At 36.3% G+C, this 15,982-nt stretch overlaps 1 protein-coding gene across 2 annotated transcripts in view; it reads left to right on the top strand.

The window, feature by feature from the left end:
* PPM1A (protein phosphatase, Mg2+/Mn2+ dependent 1A) overlaps window positions 1-15,244 on the top strand; it is a 33,675-nt gene extending 18,431 nt beyond the window's left edge. The window contains exons 4-6 of one of the 2 annotated variants that reach the window (XM_049828638.1): window positions 4,373-4,481; window positions 7,101-7,158; window positions 9,534-15,244. In XM_049828638.1, coding sequence (XP_049684595.1) covers window positions 4,373-4,481; window positions 7,101-7,158; window positions 9,534-9,563 — 197 coding nt within the window. In that variant the 3' untranslated portion in view covers window positions 9,564-15,244. The remainder of the gene's footprint in view (window positions 1-4,372; window positions 4,482-7,100; window positions 7,159-9,533) is intronic. The other variant, XM_049828639.1, reaches the window with a different exon arrangement.
* Window positions 15,245-15,982: the final 738 nt, after the last annotated feature.

The following is a 15,982-nucleotide window of genomic DNA, read 5'->3' as shown; positions in this document are numbered from 1 at the left end:
ATTTATCATTAAAACTGGATTTATAGTGCCTTTTGGTATTTAAAAACAACCACAGCTTGGAGTTTGTTTATGAAACATAAGACATGCTGTATGCATTGTTTGCATAGGTTATGTCTATTTTTGAAGTGGGCTTCTCTAAGACATATATGTTACAAGTCTAGCTATGTGTATATACTCCCAAGAATCCTTAATAGCACACAGGGCACAATACACAGAGTTATTCACGACTGTGGTATCAGTGATTAGTAAGTTAGAGGAATATATTGTGCACTTTTTTCCTCCTTAACTTGCATGAAGATAACACAGTGCAGCTTCAGAAATTTCACAGAGAACTTGCCTACATGGGAATTCTGAGTTCAGACAAATTAATGTGCAATTTTAAAGCACTTACTACCTGTGTAGGTGCTCCTTCAGAAAGTAGCAACTTTTTGAAAGGCCTCATTCGCAACGTCTTGGCAAACTACATCTGTTCTGCCCCTGAACAAACGTCCAGACAAACATTTCCGTGTTTTAATCTAACACTTGCCTAATAGGAGGAGTTGGTACACAGTAAGCAATAGTGTGAATCTTTTTGACAGCATAGCAGGAATATTCAAGTACATGGTAACACTGCATGAGTTAAGTGTCAGATGGCTTTCTGCATTTCAAAGCAGTGAGCAGTTTTGCACCAGGCTTTTGAAGAGCTTACTGTGTATACCCACTCACAGAATTGGTGAAGAACAAGTATGCTGTAAATTCACACATTAATTTACAGCATGCTACCTCTCCTAATTTGTGCACGTATTACCTTTGTATCTTAGGTACTTTGTCTGAGTTCAGACAAACCCATGACCTAGAATATGAAAGTATGTTCAAGTTAAGGCTGGCTTCATTGTAACCCAGGAATATTACAATGAGGAAAGGTGACATTTTTGTACAGACACTTCATTTTATAAATGAAGAACCTAAACACTGGAACTGCATGTTATTATGGTACATACAATGAATTTGGCTACCAGTACTTTGCATTTATACAAATACAAAATTTCAGGAATGAGCTCGGTGTCATACTTGCATAGAGGCAGAAGGGTTCTGTATGTAGTTACAAAGCACTTTAATACTAATTTAATGGGATGATGTCTGAACAACTTGAGGAAATACATTGTACTTCCCCTCAAGGGTCTTTGGTTCTTTTTTAGAGTTGTCCTCAATCTTTTGTCTATTGTTGCACAAAGATATTATTTAAATTAATGAATATGTAGTAAACACTATTCAACCCAGCAGTGATTTGTATCAGCTGTGTGCAGAATTTGGCCTTACTCATGAAGGAAGTTGAGAGGCTGAACTGAAGGTGAACTTCAAGAACAGAAGTTGATTAACTTTGTTACATTTAACTTCATAATTCTTAGGCAGTTAAATTGTTTCCTGGTGTAAATGGATAATGCAGTATTGGCTTGTAAGGTAGGACTGCTACAGCATCTGAAACTTTCAACACTACAGTGAATAATCTTGCTGTTATCCTAGGATACTTTAAGAATGGTAGTGCTTAACTTTAAAAGCTTAATCTTCAGCTGAAGTAACTAGAAAATGTAAAGAGTACTTTTAGAATGATCTTACTAATCTGTGATATCAGTTTAAAGTTAAAATTCATTAAAATGGGAACTTGGTGAAAATGCATATTATGTATTTTTATGCACTTCAGTACTCATTGTAGTCCAACAAGTAATAAGATTTAATGCTTACTAATGTGCATTTTTTTCTGGTTGTACATTTATTCCCTCAGCCCAGAATATACCTTAAGATACATTAAGAAGTAGTTAAGAAGTGCAAACTTTAAGACTGACTAGGGCGTAGTACTTATGGTCATCTTGAATAAGGAGAGGCGATTCAGATTTTAAAAAATGTAGAAAGTTTTCTACTTACCATGCCATGTAGGCCACACCTTTTACTAATTTTGATGTGTTTGTGGTCCAGATTCATAGCTACAGTAAGTAATAATGGAAGAAGCAGCAAGTGTGAAGAAGCATCTCTGGGCCATTACTTGCAATAAATCAGTGTTACTCCTAAAATGTCATGTGAACTTCATGATAGAAGTAATCAGTCATTCCAAAATGTGTTGCTGTTATTTGCACTAATATGTGTTACTGATGTGTTGACTCTAAAAAGAAACTTGTCTAAGCTTTTTTTCTGTTCTCAGTTTTTTACATAAAAACAGTCCGTAATAGAAGCCTTGCAATATTTATACCTAGATAGAGATAAATAATTTTAAGTTAGCTGTTACATGTTCCTTCCCTTATTTTCACAAAATCAAAGCTCTGGCTTTTTTTTAAACTGTGTGGAATTCCCATTCAGAATATGAAAAAGCATATATGTTTTGAATCCTTTATTTTAGGGTTGTAAGTACATTTTTCCAGTACTTGATGCCATGAAAATGTGTAGAAGGTTTAAAAGTAAATTAAAGGTTGGGGACAGGGTTGTAAGATGTATTGAAAGAAGATAATTCCAATAAATTAAACACAGCTAGCAGGCCGACTCCATTTGTTGTGTCTTCAGTGTTCATTCAGTCTGTATCTATAGTTTTATCAAAATATAAATGTATTCATTTAGTGGAGACTGTATGTTAAATGTACTGCAGTTACAGGTTGTGAAACTGTGTAGTATAGGTAAACTATAAATTCCTTATTTTTGTACAGCAGAACTTTAGCACTAGCACAATGTAGAATATACTAGATGTTCAAAATTGCACAATAAAGGAACTTGGCAAACCAAATCTGATATCTTTGCTTCTTATTCAGATTTAAGAGTGTTAGATTATTTATTTACTAAATACTAGATGGTAAAATGAATTTTGGCTATAGATTTTGAGGAAATGGCAAGTTTTTGAGGTGTCTATGGTGTGTGGTGTCATGTATTTAAAATGTAGGCTTTGAAGTAAACAGCTTAAAGCTTTGTGTTGCAGAGTTTGACATTGGTTAAGGGCTAGACAGTGCTTCCACTGTACCTTGCAAATAATTTACATGGCCTGACTGCAAAATAGAGCTGATGCTTTTTTGTAAACACACATAACCCCGAAAAACTATTACATGCACAAAAAGTAACTTACAGTTGTTGGTTTTAATTTTTTAACTAGAAGGGACTGGATCCATGTTGGCTTTAAAAGGTTTTAACATGCCTTATCTCTCTAATGAAATTATAAAATGGAAACTGGGTATGCTTTTCTGGAATTATCATTTAGGGCAAAAACTGAACGCTAGAGTATTTTTCAAAAGTGGTACTGATGAATTCCAGCTACTCCTCAAGCTGTGTAAATGCTTTATTACATGAAGAATAGTGGTACATAGACATATGTGGATGTATATATATATATGCACATATGTACATGTTATTGTATGTGTGCTGCAGTATTCACTTGAAGATCAACAGTGCCAGGTCTTAAGAATTCTTCTCTCTTACAATTTCTAAGAGCTCATGTTTACAGAGAAATCTATGAGATGCATTTTAAAAAACGTGCTTGTTCTTGAAATTTCATAAAATCCCTATTTAAAGACTGACTCTTCAGGGGTGGTATGGTCTGAAATCTCTTGAGTTCAAATAAAATTATGTGCTTATGACTTGTAAAAAACAAACAAACAAAAATAAAATACCCCCCACCCACCCCCCCACCCACCCCGGGGCCTAAGAGTAAAGTTAAAGAATGAATTTCTTAGCAAATGTGACTGTGGCCGTAGTACAGATTCTTTTCACCCAGAGGTTGGAGTGGATTAGCTGTAAGTAACTGCCCAATATCCACATATCCCTTAAGTGAGTTGAGGGTGGAACTGTTTTTTAGATGTAATGTTCCCTGGCTTTTAATTTGTATGTAATAGTTCTTAAAATTTGCATGTTGCTGTAATGCAGTAAGGTACAAGTATTGGCTAATATACATACAGCCATGGGAGTTATTTTTAATATGTCTAACCTTTTATTTCTTGAAAATATTATGCTTTCTATGATGGCGATAATCTTTTATCTTATGTTGCAGCGATAAAGCTGATGATAATATGCCTCATGCCCAGGGATTTTTGTTGGGAAGATATTGCATCTTCTGTTATATCTAATGTATAGCAGGAAAGCCATTAAAGAATTTTTTCCCACATTTATTAGGTAGCTGTGTATTTCTAAAACCAGTGTGCATGTTAACAGTTAGCAATATGTCTTTGTCAAATCTGTTACAGGTTCTTTTTCTTATGGAACCAAAGTTAACATTTACCGTGTTGAATATGGTCTGTCATCTTTTTTTTTATATATATATATATTAAGAGAACTTAAGCTACCTTTTTATAAAACTGAGTGTTTCAATCTTTTTAAGTTAAATTTGGACTGCACTTACAAAAAAAGTACTTCTGATTCCCAGAGATCATAAAGAAGCAGGGTGAAGGAGTCCCAGACTTAGTCCACGTGATGCGTACGTTAGCAACTGAGAGCATCCCAAACCTCCCGCCAGGGGGTGAATTGGCAAGCAAGTGAGTTCTCATCAGTGTAAATGTGGTTTTTGATTTAAATCAAAACTTAACTGTAAGGCCACTCTTAAAAGTGGGGGGAGGGAAGAGGGGTACAGAACAAAAGGTGGTGATCTGTTTTCTGATTTTTATTACTCAGTTGTTCTGAATGAAAAGGAAAAGATAAGAACAGAGTTAATTGAATCACTACTAAAATTAAATGTCAAACTGTAGTTTTGGGAAGGACTGAGGGTTTTTAAGGGTGGCCTGAGTGTGTCTGTTTTTTTGTAATTAACTGGGTTTTCTGGGTGGGAGGTTATATTTGAAGATGCCAAAATAATGCCCTGACTTTAGTAGTTACTTGGATGTGTAGTTCTGCACTTTGAGAAGAAGTGATATGTACGTGATGTTTTGCTTGGCAGCTTTCTTTTCTTGTCTGTAGCTAAAGCAATATTGTAATTGCTTCAAAGTTTGCTTCTCTATCTGTCTGCTTGTGACAAATCTGAAAACTAGATAGAAATCTATCAAAAAACAAAAGTTAAATGTACAGCTTTATATAGTCTGGCTTTGTCCTTCAAGAGTTCAGTGTTGATGCTCTGTGGCTTCTCAAATTGATGTTCAGTCTTAAAGGAAGCAATGTGCTTAGCTTGTTTGCATAGCAAACCAAGTGCTTTTTAGTTCAAAAGATTGTTTGTGAACCTGCGCTGTGTTAAAATGGATTGGGCACATATGGTGCAGACTATATTTTTAACCCTTCAGAGTATGATTTTTGTATTGTTACACCAAAACATGAAGACTCTAGGTATGTAAATGAATGTAGATGACTTCTACAAAACAAAATTGTTCTTACACGAACTGTTTGACTAGGAAAAGAAGAGATGCCCATTTTATATGTAATAGCAGCATCTATTTAGGACGTGTTGCTGTAGTCTTGAAGTATCAATGAGTCAGTTACTCATGAAGTGTGGCATACAAACTGATTTTTCTCAATCTCCTTTGGCTAGTAGTAGCATCATGGTTATGAGGAAATGCTGAAGTGACTGACTTATGTGGGATTTCGTGTATTAGTGATGCTAGTTTGAATAGGGGTTGATAGAAGTATGGATTTAATTGGATGTTAGTGTAACTCAAAGCACTACTGCCAATTTGGAAGGAAAATAATGCTTTTCAAGAAACCTGCGTTTATTTAGAATTAAAGATACCTATTTCTTGAAGGATCAGGGAAATTTTCCAGTTCATGTGTGCAATGTACTTTGTGTGTAATTGCTTGTTTTTATTGCTTTAAATTCAGCCTCTTCCATGCCCTATAATCATTCACTAGTTCACTATGATGTTTATACTGCTGCATGTTAGTTCCTGACTTTTCAGTGTTATGGGACGATTATGAAGCCTATCATCTGCTTTTTTTTCTTCTAATGCACTCCTTTGTGATTGCTCTGCATGCATTCATGAGCAGTTAAAAGGTTGTTCTTTGAAGTCTGTTTTGTATCGCAGTTGTGGTCTGCTACTTCGTCATACTTGGTTCTGCAGAAGGGGATCTGGAAGAAAGTTGCTTTTAAAGTCCAATCTGTAATTCCTGTCTTTTACTCCCCTCTTTCCTTCCTGCTCCCCCTCCAAAGTTGTTTCCTTATATGCTGGGTAAGGCAAAGGCTTCCTCTTCCTTCAGGCTCACATGGGTTTGAGTATCAGTTTTCAAGAAAACCATTCCACCTCTGTGTAAAACAAACAAACAAAAAAACCCAAAAAACCAAACAAACCAACACCCAAAAACCAACAACAAAAAAAACCCCAACACAAAACCACAAACACCTCCCCATGTTGCTCGTTTACATGTTGTTTGCAATTTTTCTATTAATGTTTTATCAGTTTCCTATTGATATTAGAAAAGCAGAGAATCCCAGAGACAAAAGTTAATTATAAGCTATCTTAAATATGCTAAGCACATTTTTTTAAAGGAGGAAACTCTAAAGATGCTTGAAATAGTTTTTTAATTTTTTTTACCAGACAAAATTCTTCTCAGTCTAAAGATAGGATACGTAGGACTGCTATTTGCAGTTTAAATTTTTTTGAGAAAAGTTGCAGGAGTATTGGACGTATATTATTGTAAAAGGGTATTGCTTCAGAAATAATTTTTCCAGGTTTGCACATGGAAAGTACATTTCAGAATATAACATGAACAAAAACGTACTTCAGAATGCAATTTTGTGCATTGGGAAAATAAAAAAAACTCTATTCCCCTATGCAAGTGCCATAATACATGAAGTACTACTGCAGTGTTCATCAGACACACAAATAATCAGGGCATTCAATGTCCATCAAGTTTTCTGACACCCTTTTTCAAAGTCAGGAGACGTAGCACCAAGTAGCATTGCAGCCTCTTCTGAATGTCAGATTGTGCTCTCGTCCTGCTGAACTCTGAGTGGTATTCAGCTTTGTTAATCTTGAACTTAAAGGTTTTAAAGGATACAGTAGCTGTGTTCAATGTTTAAGGATGCTTAGTGCTAACTTGCAGTAAACTTGGTTCTCTGAATTTAAAACCTTTTAAAGTTTGCATTTTAAATTAAAATTATGCTTAGGGAATTTGACTTAAAAAAAAAAAAGACACAACCTTAAAGTCTTGTGGGTTTTTTTTTTTTGCTCTAGACGGAGTGTGATTGAAGCTGTTTATAACAGACTGAACCCCTACAGGAATGATGATACTGTAAGTATCCTTTCTCTTACATTATCTTCCCCCCCACCCCAATTATTTTAGCTGTTTTGTAAAGAAACATCTTGCTAGTTCTTGTTAAAAGACAGTTTCCCCAAAGAAGCAATAGCAATGTTGTGCTCTTTGGACTATGTTTTGTAATTGCTTTCTGCTGCCTTCTGCTGATCATAGTCTCAAAACTCCAGTATGGTTGATTCATTTGTCCCGTGGAATTTCATTATTTGAATCTTGCCTGGTTTTCCAAATTCTTTCCTGCCCAGTGGTGCAGTGGAGTCATGTGTATTTTTTTTTTCCCCTTTTATGGGAGACATTTTTCCCAAATATCAAGAAGGCTATACTTGTAGGATAAACAGATTTCTAACTGTCAGCTTTAAGGATATATTAACTTTACAAATGGACTGCATAAGCACTTTTATTCTGAAGCGTAGAGCATCTTGCAGCAAGCATACATGTCAGTGATCAGTGACATGAAGCCACTGTCAGCAGGGAAAACCGCTGCAAAACTCTAAAATATGAACAGTGATCCCAGTTGCAGTTAGATCACTGGAAACAATGTTCTGTCACTGGAAGTGTTGTACTTCATAAAGTAGTTAAATTGGTCCCTTCACCTATCAGCAAAAATTACTTACATGCTTAGATGTGACATAAGTGAAATGCATCCAGACTTAAAGAATTGTGTATTGGCTTCACAACTGAGTGCTAGTTTATTTGGCGGTTCTCATATCTTTAGCATAAAAATTCCTAAACAGTGGCTGAAAGAGGGTGCTTTACCTACAAAATACATTCTATAGTATGTTACTCTTGTACAAATGTACAGTACACAAACTTCTTTGTTTTGTGATGATGTTGGCAACTTGGATACAGAAATCTGCATACTGAATAGTTGGCACGCAGCTCACTATTTTACTCACTACTGCTTTTATTCTTCATCCTTGCACTTGAAACAAACACAACCATTTTGGTCTTTCATATAATTGCTCTCCTTTGCTACTTCTGGTCTTGAAGAAAAAACTGGAGGTGGTACTTTTGCAAAGGGTAATTTTAGTGATTTGTGGTTTTTTGTGTTTTACTACACCTCCGTGCCAACTGTTCTTCTTTATGGTTTGTAATGAATTCTGTGTGCAAGTTTGAATGAAGGGTGCAGAACTTTAGTGCTAAGAAATTGTCGTATGTGGCATTGCTGGAGACTTAGCCTCTTTTCTGTCGAAGGAATCAGTAAGGCAGTGCTTTTAAGGAGGAGTAATATTTCTCCCTCCTGCAGTCCTGGTAATGATAGAGAAGTGTAGCTGTGGAAGCACCAGCATAAACTGTTGTTAAAGCCCATCATGGCCCTTAGTTACTTAGGGGGAGGTAGCAGGCGACGCTGGAACAACCAAAGATTGCTGTACAGAAGCAGTTTGCTCTGATGCCTGTGCTACTGATTTAGCTGTTGCTTCAGCTACCGAGCTGTGGTCCCCTTTCTTAGTCGTGGTGTTAACCTATGTACCCAACTGATGAGGAGTTAGAGAAAGCTGAATATAGAACAATCTAAGCAAGGGAAATGGAAACAGGCATGACACAAAGGCAAATGGGTTAAAAACATGTACTAAAATTAAATACTCAATTTGTACTAGGATTTTTTTAACCTGATAGCAGGAATCATTTAAACATTATTCAGGGGTGTGGTAGTTACACAAAATCCACTGTTGCCTTTGGGCCTAAATGGACCAAATTTTAGGGATACTCAGGTATTGGATGCATGGTTTAACGCCATGTTGTGTGGCCACATGGTTATGATTTAGAGCATGGCATGTCTCTGCTTCCAATTTTTTTCTTATATACATTTTTTTTTCTCCTTGCGGTTTTATTACCATCCTAAATTAGGGTTTCCTGCAGTTGCCCAAACTACACTTTTCTAACCTTGAATTACAAGTGTTAAAATTGATCTGAATTATAACAGGGTGTCAGTTGATGACTATCTTCCTATGAAGTGAGGGAGGGCTGAAATCACAAAAGATGGTAATGATAGTAACAAATGGTGTGAGGCACATCCTGCTCTTTTAATGCACCTGTGTAGTAAGTGTATCCATTTTGTATTTCTTCTGACTACTCTGAGAATGGTTTTGAATAATGTTCCTAGGATATTATTTTGAGGATTGATAAGGCTATTATAAAACACTCGGTCAGATTTTGAAATGTCTTGGTACTAATACTTCATTAATTAAGCATATGTAGATTTTAGATACTTTTTCAATGCTATTTCTGAAAGGGGAGAGAAAACAGACTTCTAAAATGATTTAAGTCTTTACCCTTTTCAGTCTGGATTATCCAGAAACTGCTGTAACTGTGGGCACTCCAGACTTTAAAGGGTTCCTTCTTTTTTCTTTAAGGATTCTGCCTCAACTGATGATATGTGGTAAAACTGCTCATCTAGCTGTGGAGTTCACGTTTCATCCTTCAAATGAAAGTGCAGCCCAACCTCAGTGACCCTTCTTAACATCCATCCTCATCCTTAATTAAAGAAGGGAATATGATGTGTTGGTGAGACTGACTACAGCAGTACGACATCTAGCCCAGGAACTGATCTTTTTTGTAAAACAGACTTCTGTAAACGTGATTTAAAAACCATAATTCATGTTGTAAATCAGACTCCAGCAATTTATGTTGTATGATTTTGTTTTTGTAAAGTGCAATTGTCTTTGTACAAAATGCTCATATTTAATTATGAACTGCTTTAAATCACTATAAAGGTTAGAAGAAACGTTTGGCTTGTGTGATGCAACAATATATATCCCTTTAAATTCATGTTGTGGTTTTGGATTGCAAGGAGCAGCAGCCTAGCCAGCTAGGTGCTCAAGAGGTGCACAAAACTGTAAAGATAACTTTTTGTTTTATATGAAAGCTGAACTTGTGGGCAACTTACCAGAAATTACAGTGTGTGAATTTGCTTGGCAATGGAAAAATAACTAAGAGTAGTGCACATTCTTCAACAAATATATATTGTTTTCTTGGACACACTCCTGCTCTCACATTGAGTTAAAGGGAGTTCTGATTTTGACTTCAGTGGGAGTTAAATCATGCCCTATTAATAGTATCGTGTTCATACACGTATGAACCTTGGGATTAGAATGCCTTGATCCTTTGCACCTCTTTTTTCATTAACCCCTACCTGAAACTACTAATCACTGAGCACGAACAGGCAGCTTTCTACATACAGTAGGAGTCTGCAGCATTTTTACAATCCTGATTGGCTGGGTCTGCTGCTGTTCCAAGTAAAATACTTTGAATTCCATTTTATCAATAAAGCTTGATTTAACAAACAAGAAATTTATCCATAAATGTGTAATTCCTTTTTTTCCTGCCTTTTAAAATGTTGGTGCCATTGTAAATGATATTTTACTTGTGGAAGAATATTTTTATTAATTGGTAGCCCATTTTTAAAATGGGAAGGATTTTGATTATTGCCCAAGACATAGCCATATGCTTGAGGATGATGTGGGATTAATCCGTTACCCTATTTTTTTTACAAGTGTGGGTTTTTTCAGGCTTTTTGGTGTTGTGGTTTTTTTTCTCCCCACTGAAGATGTGCATTGGTTTGAATTTGCCTACTGTTTGATAAAAATACATTTGTCAAAGCCTGACAATCTTTAACATTTTATGGTGTGTGTTTTTAATTGACCCACTTACTTAGAATGAGAGACTAGTGGTTAAACAGTACTTGTGATTTGAGATATAGCATGTTGACAATATTTAACTGTTCGTTGTTTAAAATTCTAATTTAAAATTTTATAAGATAATAAACTAATTTGATTTAAGCTTAGCTTTCTCCCATTGAGCATACAAAAATTAAGTTCAAGTCAGTCGTGTTTGCAAAACTGCTGTTTTGTGCACCTTGTATTGTCTTTTTGGTTGAGAATATTGTATTTAATATGTAGTTTACTCATTTAGTAGGCAGATTCCCCAAAAGGAAAATCAGTAAAACAAGTAGATTGTAACATTTACTGCAGTTAAACAGAATCAAAACTTGGTGTATAATTACTTTTTGATAGGAAAATGTAGTACGATGCATTTTGCTATATTTGTCTTTCCCTAACTTTGAAATATACATATTTGTATATATAGCCTTAAAACTAATGCAGAGTTAGGGAACACTGAACAGTGAAAAAGTAACTTATAGTGTCTTGGAACTAAGTATAGTATATACCAGCAAACTTTTCTTTTATCCCTCTTGTCTATGTGGGGTGCTTAAACGTAACTTCATTGTATTCAGTTTGTAATCTGTTCAAGCATGAATGAAGAAAACATAAGCACTATTTGTATTTATAAATTTATAGCAATTTTTGCTTTAAGAACCAGTTCCTTACCTACCTATGAATAAATGCTTAAAATGTCTAATTTTGTTGTAGAGTGCAAAACTATAATAATGTTAAGTTATAGCTTCACAGGCACCTAATTAACAAGCATATTTAATAATACATGGCGTATTAGTGCAAAAAGCTAAACTTAATTTAGGACTAGGCAGATAAAGTTCTGTCCTTTTTCATAGAGACTAAAGTTTAGTTTTGGAAACTGCAAAACGTTGAACTGGACTGTGGAACCTTTGAGTTTTTAAACTTTAAAAATCGGAAGCAAAACTGTGGTGTGAAAAGCCATACTTCAAACCATAATCACTTAAACTGTCTCAGTGACAAATGATATATTTGAAGCCTCTTCTTATGAGGTCTCCTAAAGGTTAGAAAGAACATAATTCTGCTATTGCTACAGGCGATGTAACTAGGTTTGAGGGTAGCGGAAGAAAGCCCGTTTCAGGCCTTTCTCTCTCCCGCCTATGTTCAGCGTTTTGATGAGGTCAGAGCACTGAATCTATTATGTATGCATAAACACTGCCATTTTAGATACAGATTTTGATTACAAAATATGTGAACTAAGTATATAAAGCATCCTAGAACAGAGGCAAGCTCTACTTTTCACCGCTCTGAAAAGGAAAAGGCACTTTTGCACCTTTGTGCATCTCCTTCTTGCACCAGAAACTTTTTTTTAAATGCTAAAAAAAAACATTAGCACCTCAGGGGCAAGGCAGCAATTTTTTTTTTTTTAAAGTATTGTGTGCTATTTATTTCCCGCTTGGAAAAAGATTCCTGTGTGACAAAAATGAAAATTGTGTGATGTTAAAAGATGTATTTTTAAATACATGTTCAAATAGGATGGTCCCAATTTGCTTGTTTTTAAAAGGAAATTACATTTGTAAAGCTACTTTGCTTCGTATGCCATGCGACTTTGTTTTCCTTCTACATTCGACAGCTTCACTGGCTTCAGTTTCTGTGAGTTTTGTTATAGTCAGATTAAATGTTTCACTGATCATTCTGGGAGAATACCTGTACTGCTTTATAGACAAGTGTTTCAAATAATTCTCACTAATTCAGCATTGAAATATGTTCAAGACAGAGGCTTCTAAAATGTGTTTTAAAACCAATGTTGGGTTAACTAAATGCAATTACATGAAGTAGGGTCCTAGATTTGCAAGGCTTTGTAAACCCGTTGTATCAATAGAGTCCCCGGTACACGTGGTAGGGCAGAAATCTGGGGGTCCTGTGCAAGTTGTGAAGCCAGGGTCTTTCAGCTGGCTTGCTCTTACCTAGCCAGGAAGCAGCCCCACAAAGACCTTGATGTGTGGCCATCATTCATTTTAATCTTCCAGCCAAAGTCAGAATCGGAGAGAGAAATTTCATCTGCTTGTCATTAACCTACGCTGAGTTGCGGTAATCCTAGGTTGTGTCATACTAGCAAGGTGCCTGATGAATATTAAGCAGCAGATGAGCAATGGTAGCACTTACCCTGATAGTTCCTGCAGGTGCCAAAGGTAATCATTTTAACATGTACTTACGATAAACTGACTTCAGCGTCCATTAAATTACTGCAAAGCTGGTACTGTCTCAGCTATATAGGTTAAACTCTGAGCCATTTTGCTCAGTTTAAGAATTGGAAACTTAAAAAGGTGATTTAACAAAATTTCACTTCAACTGATTCCCTGGTAATCCCATCTTAATTTGATACACTGGGATAGGATAGACTTGCTATTGCATTTCATTTTTTAGTAATTTATGAACTAAGGATATGCTTTCATGATCAAATATCAAGACTAAACTATTGCTCTAAGTTTGCCCCTGCTGCCCTTTTTGTGCCAGCACTCATGCTTATGTGGCCGTGCAGTTAGGAGAAAGGAGAAAAAAAAAGAAAAAAAAAGTGTATGCTTCATCGGGGTAAGTTGATAATCCAGCTCTGGGATGCTGGTACTAGGGCAAGATGCGGGCGGGGGAGACAGGACCGAGAGCAAGGGAATGGTTGCACCACCCCTTCTGCAACAGTTTGGGAAACTACACCCTAAACAGACAAATGGTTGACCTCTGTAGGGAGTATCGAAGCCTTTGCAGATCTTTCTCCACTCTATAATTAAGACAAACATTTTGGTAAACATTCTTCCTAAAACTGGAATCGTGAGACTTTGGTTTTAATGTCATCTTGTGTATGAGTTACGTGCTGACAAACGTATTTTTGCTTTCTCTAGACATACGTAGCTCTGTGCTGTGGGATAGACAGCATGGCTGCCACAATTAAGTTAATGATACGGTTGTTACAGTTTACCTTATTTCAATGTACATCAGGATTTCATGCCGAGATGTTCACCTTCATCTCTACCTGCATCTTCTTGAATTGCTTTTATGTGCAAATGACTTTGTATATTTAAATTTCTTGATATTTAAACTTGGCCATGTCTGAAGCAGGCTAACCTTTAGTAAAACGTTAGCCTTTTCCTCATCATTTGGCAAATACTATATTTTAATACAAACCTGATGTACCTTGCCTAGGTTCAGAAATGGCAAAACTGTATAGAGCTGTACCTGACATTTTTCTGTAGAAAATAGAATTGTTACTCTGTGCCAAGCTTTATGAGGTGTGAAAATAATGTCTCCTAGATAACTACTATAGCTCCTTGTTCCTACTGCTGCGTGTGTCTGAGATGATCATAACCTGAGTCTTCATATACCAATACAGGGTGTAAAGTCTCTGCTTGGCTGGATAGGGGGTTTTTAACTCTTTAAGTGGTAAAAAGAGGCTCCACATGTGGATTTCTAGGATGCTGTAGTGCATAATACGAATGGGATTCCTGCTATAAGTTGTAAAAATGGAACCAAATTTAAAAGTAACAATCTGGGGCTAAGTACCTTTTTTGGCTGACCTGTCTGTGAAGAGGCTCTCTGTCAGAGAATCCGATCTTTTGGTGCGCTCTTGCTAAGCTATCTCTGGAGCGCTTGCACAGTCCGCAGGTCTCTGCGGACCCAGGTGTGCACCTTCTGAAGCACTCTGTAGCCTTATTTTGCTTAATAATGTGGCTTTATAAATGAGGGAGCAGTCACCTGGATGGTGGCATTTGTTCACGGAAGTTCAGGAAGCTGTAGGAAAACTAAAGCTTGTCTTTATTCTCATGGACCACTAAATGCTTTCAAGTAGGAAAAAAAATATAAAACATGCTAAAAGTTGAGTTTATCTCCCACTGAAAAACTTGTTTCCAGAAAAAACTGCAAATATTTCTACTATTTACTTAATACGTGAAAAAAATGTCTGGAGCTTTAATCTCCTGATTGTGTTGGATTTGTTGACCTATAGTGACCTAGGCTCTATGCATATTCCTTGCTTTTTATCTATTTTTTTATTTGATGTTCCTTTTGAGTAGCAGTAAATGAGATTCCCCCCTCCTGTAGACACTCTCTCTAAAGTCTTTGCTTCCAAGCTAAGAGAACAGGAGTGATAACGGATCTCTTAGGAAAGGGTTGTGGGGGAGGCTTGTTTTAAATGCAGCAACAACAGCAAAACCCCTGCCCTCTGCAACCACAAAATTTGGGGAAGTGGGCTTAACTTTAAAAATGCCTTTTATAGAATTAATGAAATGGTTCTATACTGAAAGTGTCAAAACTTTCCGTAGAGGTGAGGTGACAGGTCGAATCTCTAGACTATACATTGTTTTATGCCTAGCTGGATTTTTACACTTAACTTGTACTTATTCCTGCCCAAATGCTTTTTAAAATATCGCTAGACATCTACTCCCCCCCCCCCCCCCCTAAAAAAAGAGAAATAAAATCAATGGTCCTTACTACTATGTAACCAGCCATTTATTTGGAAGGGTGAGTGCTGTGTCAGATAGTAACATTCTCCTTTAAGAGCACTACATCTGCACTTCTCAGCTCATTCAGTAACAGTGAGCTCAAACTGAAATTCGTTTTTGCTTCCATTAACTGTATGGCTCTGAAGAGGTGGTGGGAATGTGGGTTTTTTACAGCTGAAGTAGACAGGGCTCTCCATATGTATTGTGAGTAAGCCTCCAGAGTTGAAGGAGGTACCATTGTTGTTTCTTTTGAGAAATATCTTTGAGAAGAAAAATGAGAAAACAGACTGGCAGGTCATAAAATATGACATGCTTTTACTTCTGTCAATGCCTACAGACTGAGGTCCAGAGTTTAATTTCACTTGCGTTACTGAATTCAACCCAGCCTGAGCAATAGCAATGCTGAGTAGCCGATTTCGTTTTCACTGTTGGGTTTTCAGGCTGAAGCACAGTATTTTTGTTCAAACTACAGGGGAGAATTAAATTAAGATAGTCTTGGGAAAATCAAGCACGTATTTAACTTTACATCCTGCTGATGTTGATGGAGCTTCACTCCCAATATATAAAGTTTGCATGTGTATCGTTGGAGCCTTAACTGTCCCACTTCTCTTGGAATGAAAAAGAAATGTAACCTTTATTCAGTTTGGTTTGGAAAAAGCTTTTCAAAGTCAAAGGGAA

Source organism: Accipiter gentilis, chromosome 25, assembly GCF_929443795.1.
Source record: "Accipiter gentilis chromosome 25, bAccGen1.1, whole genome shotgun sequence".
Lineage (NCBI taxonomy): Eukaryota > Metazoa > Chordata > Aves > Accipitriformes > Accipitridae > Astur > Astur gentilis.
This window is presented reverse-complemented; position numbering and strand designations above follow the sequence as displayed.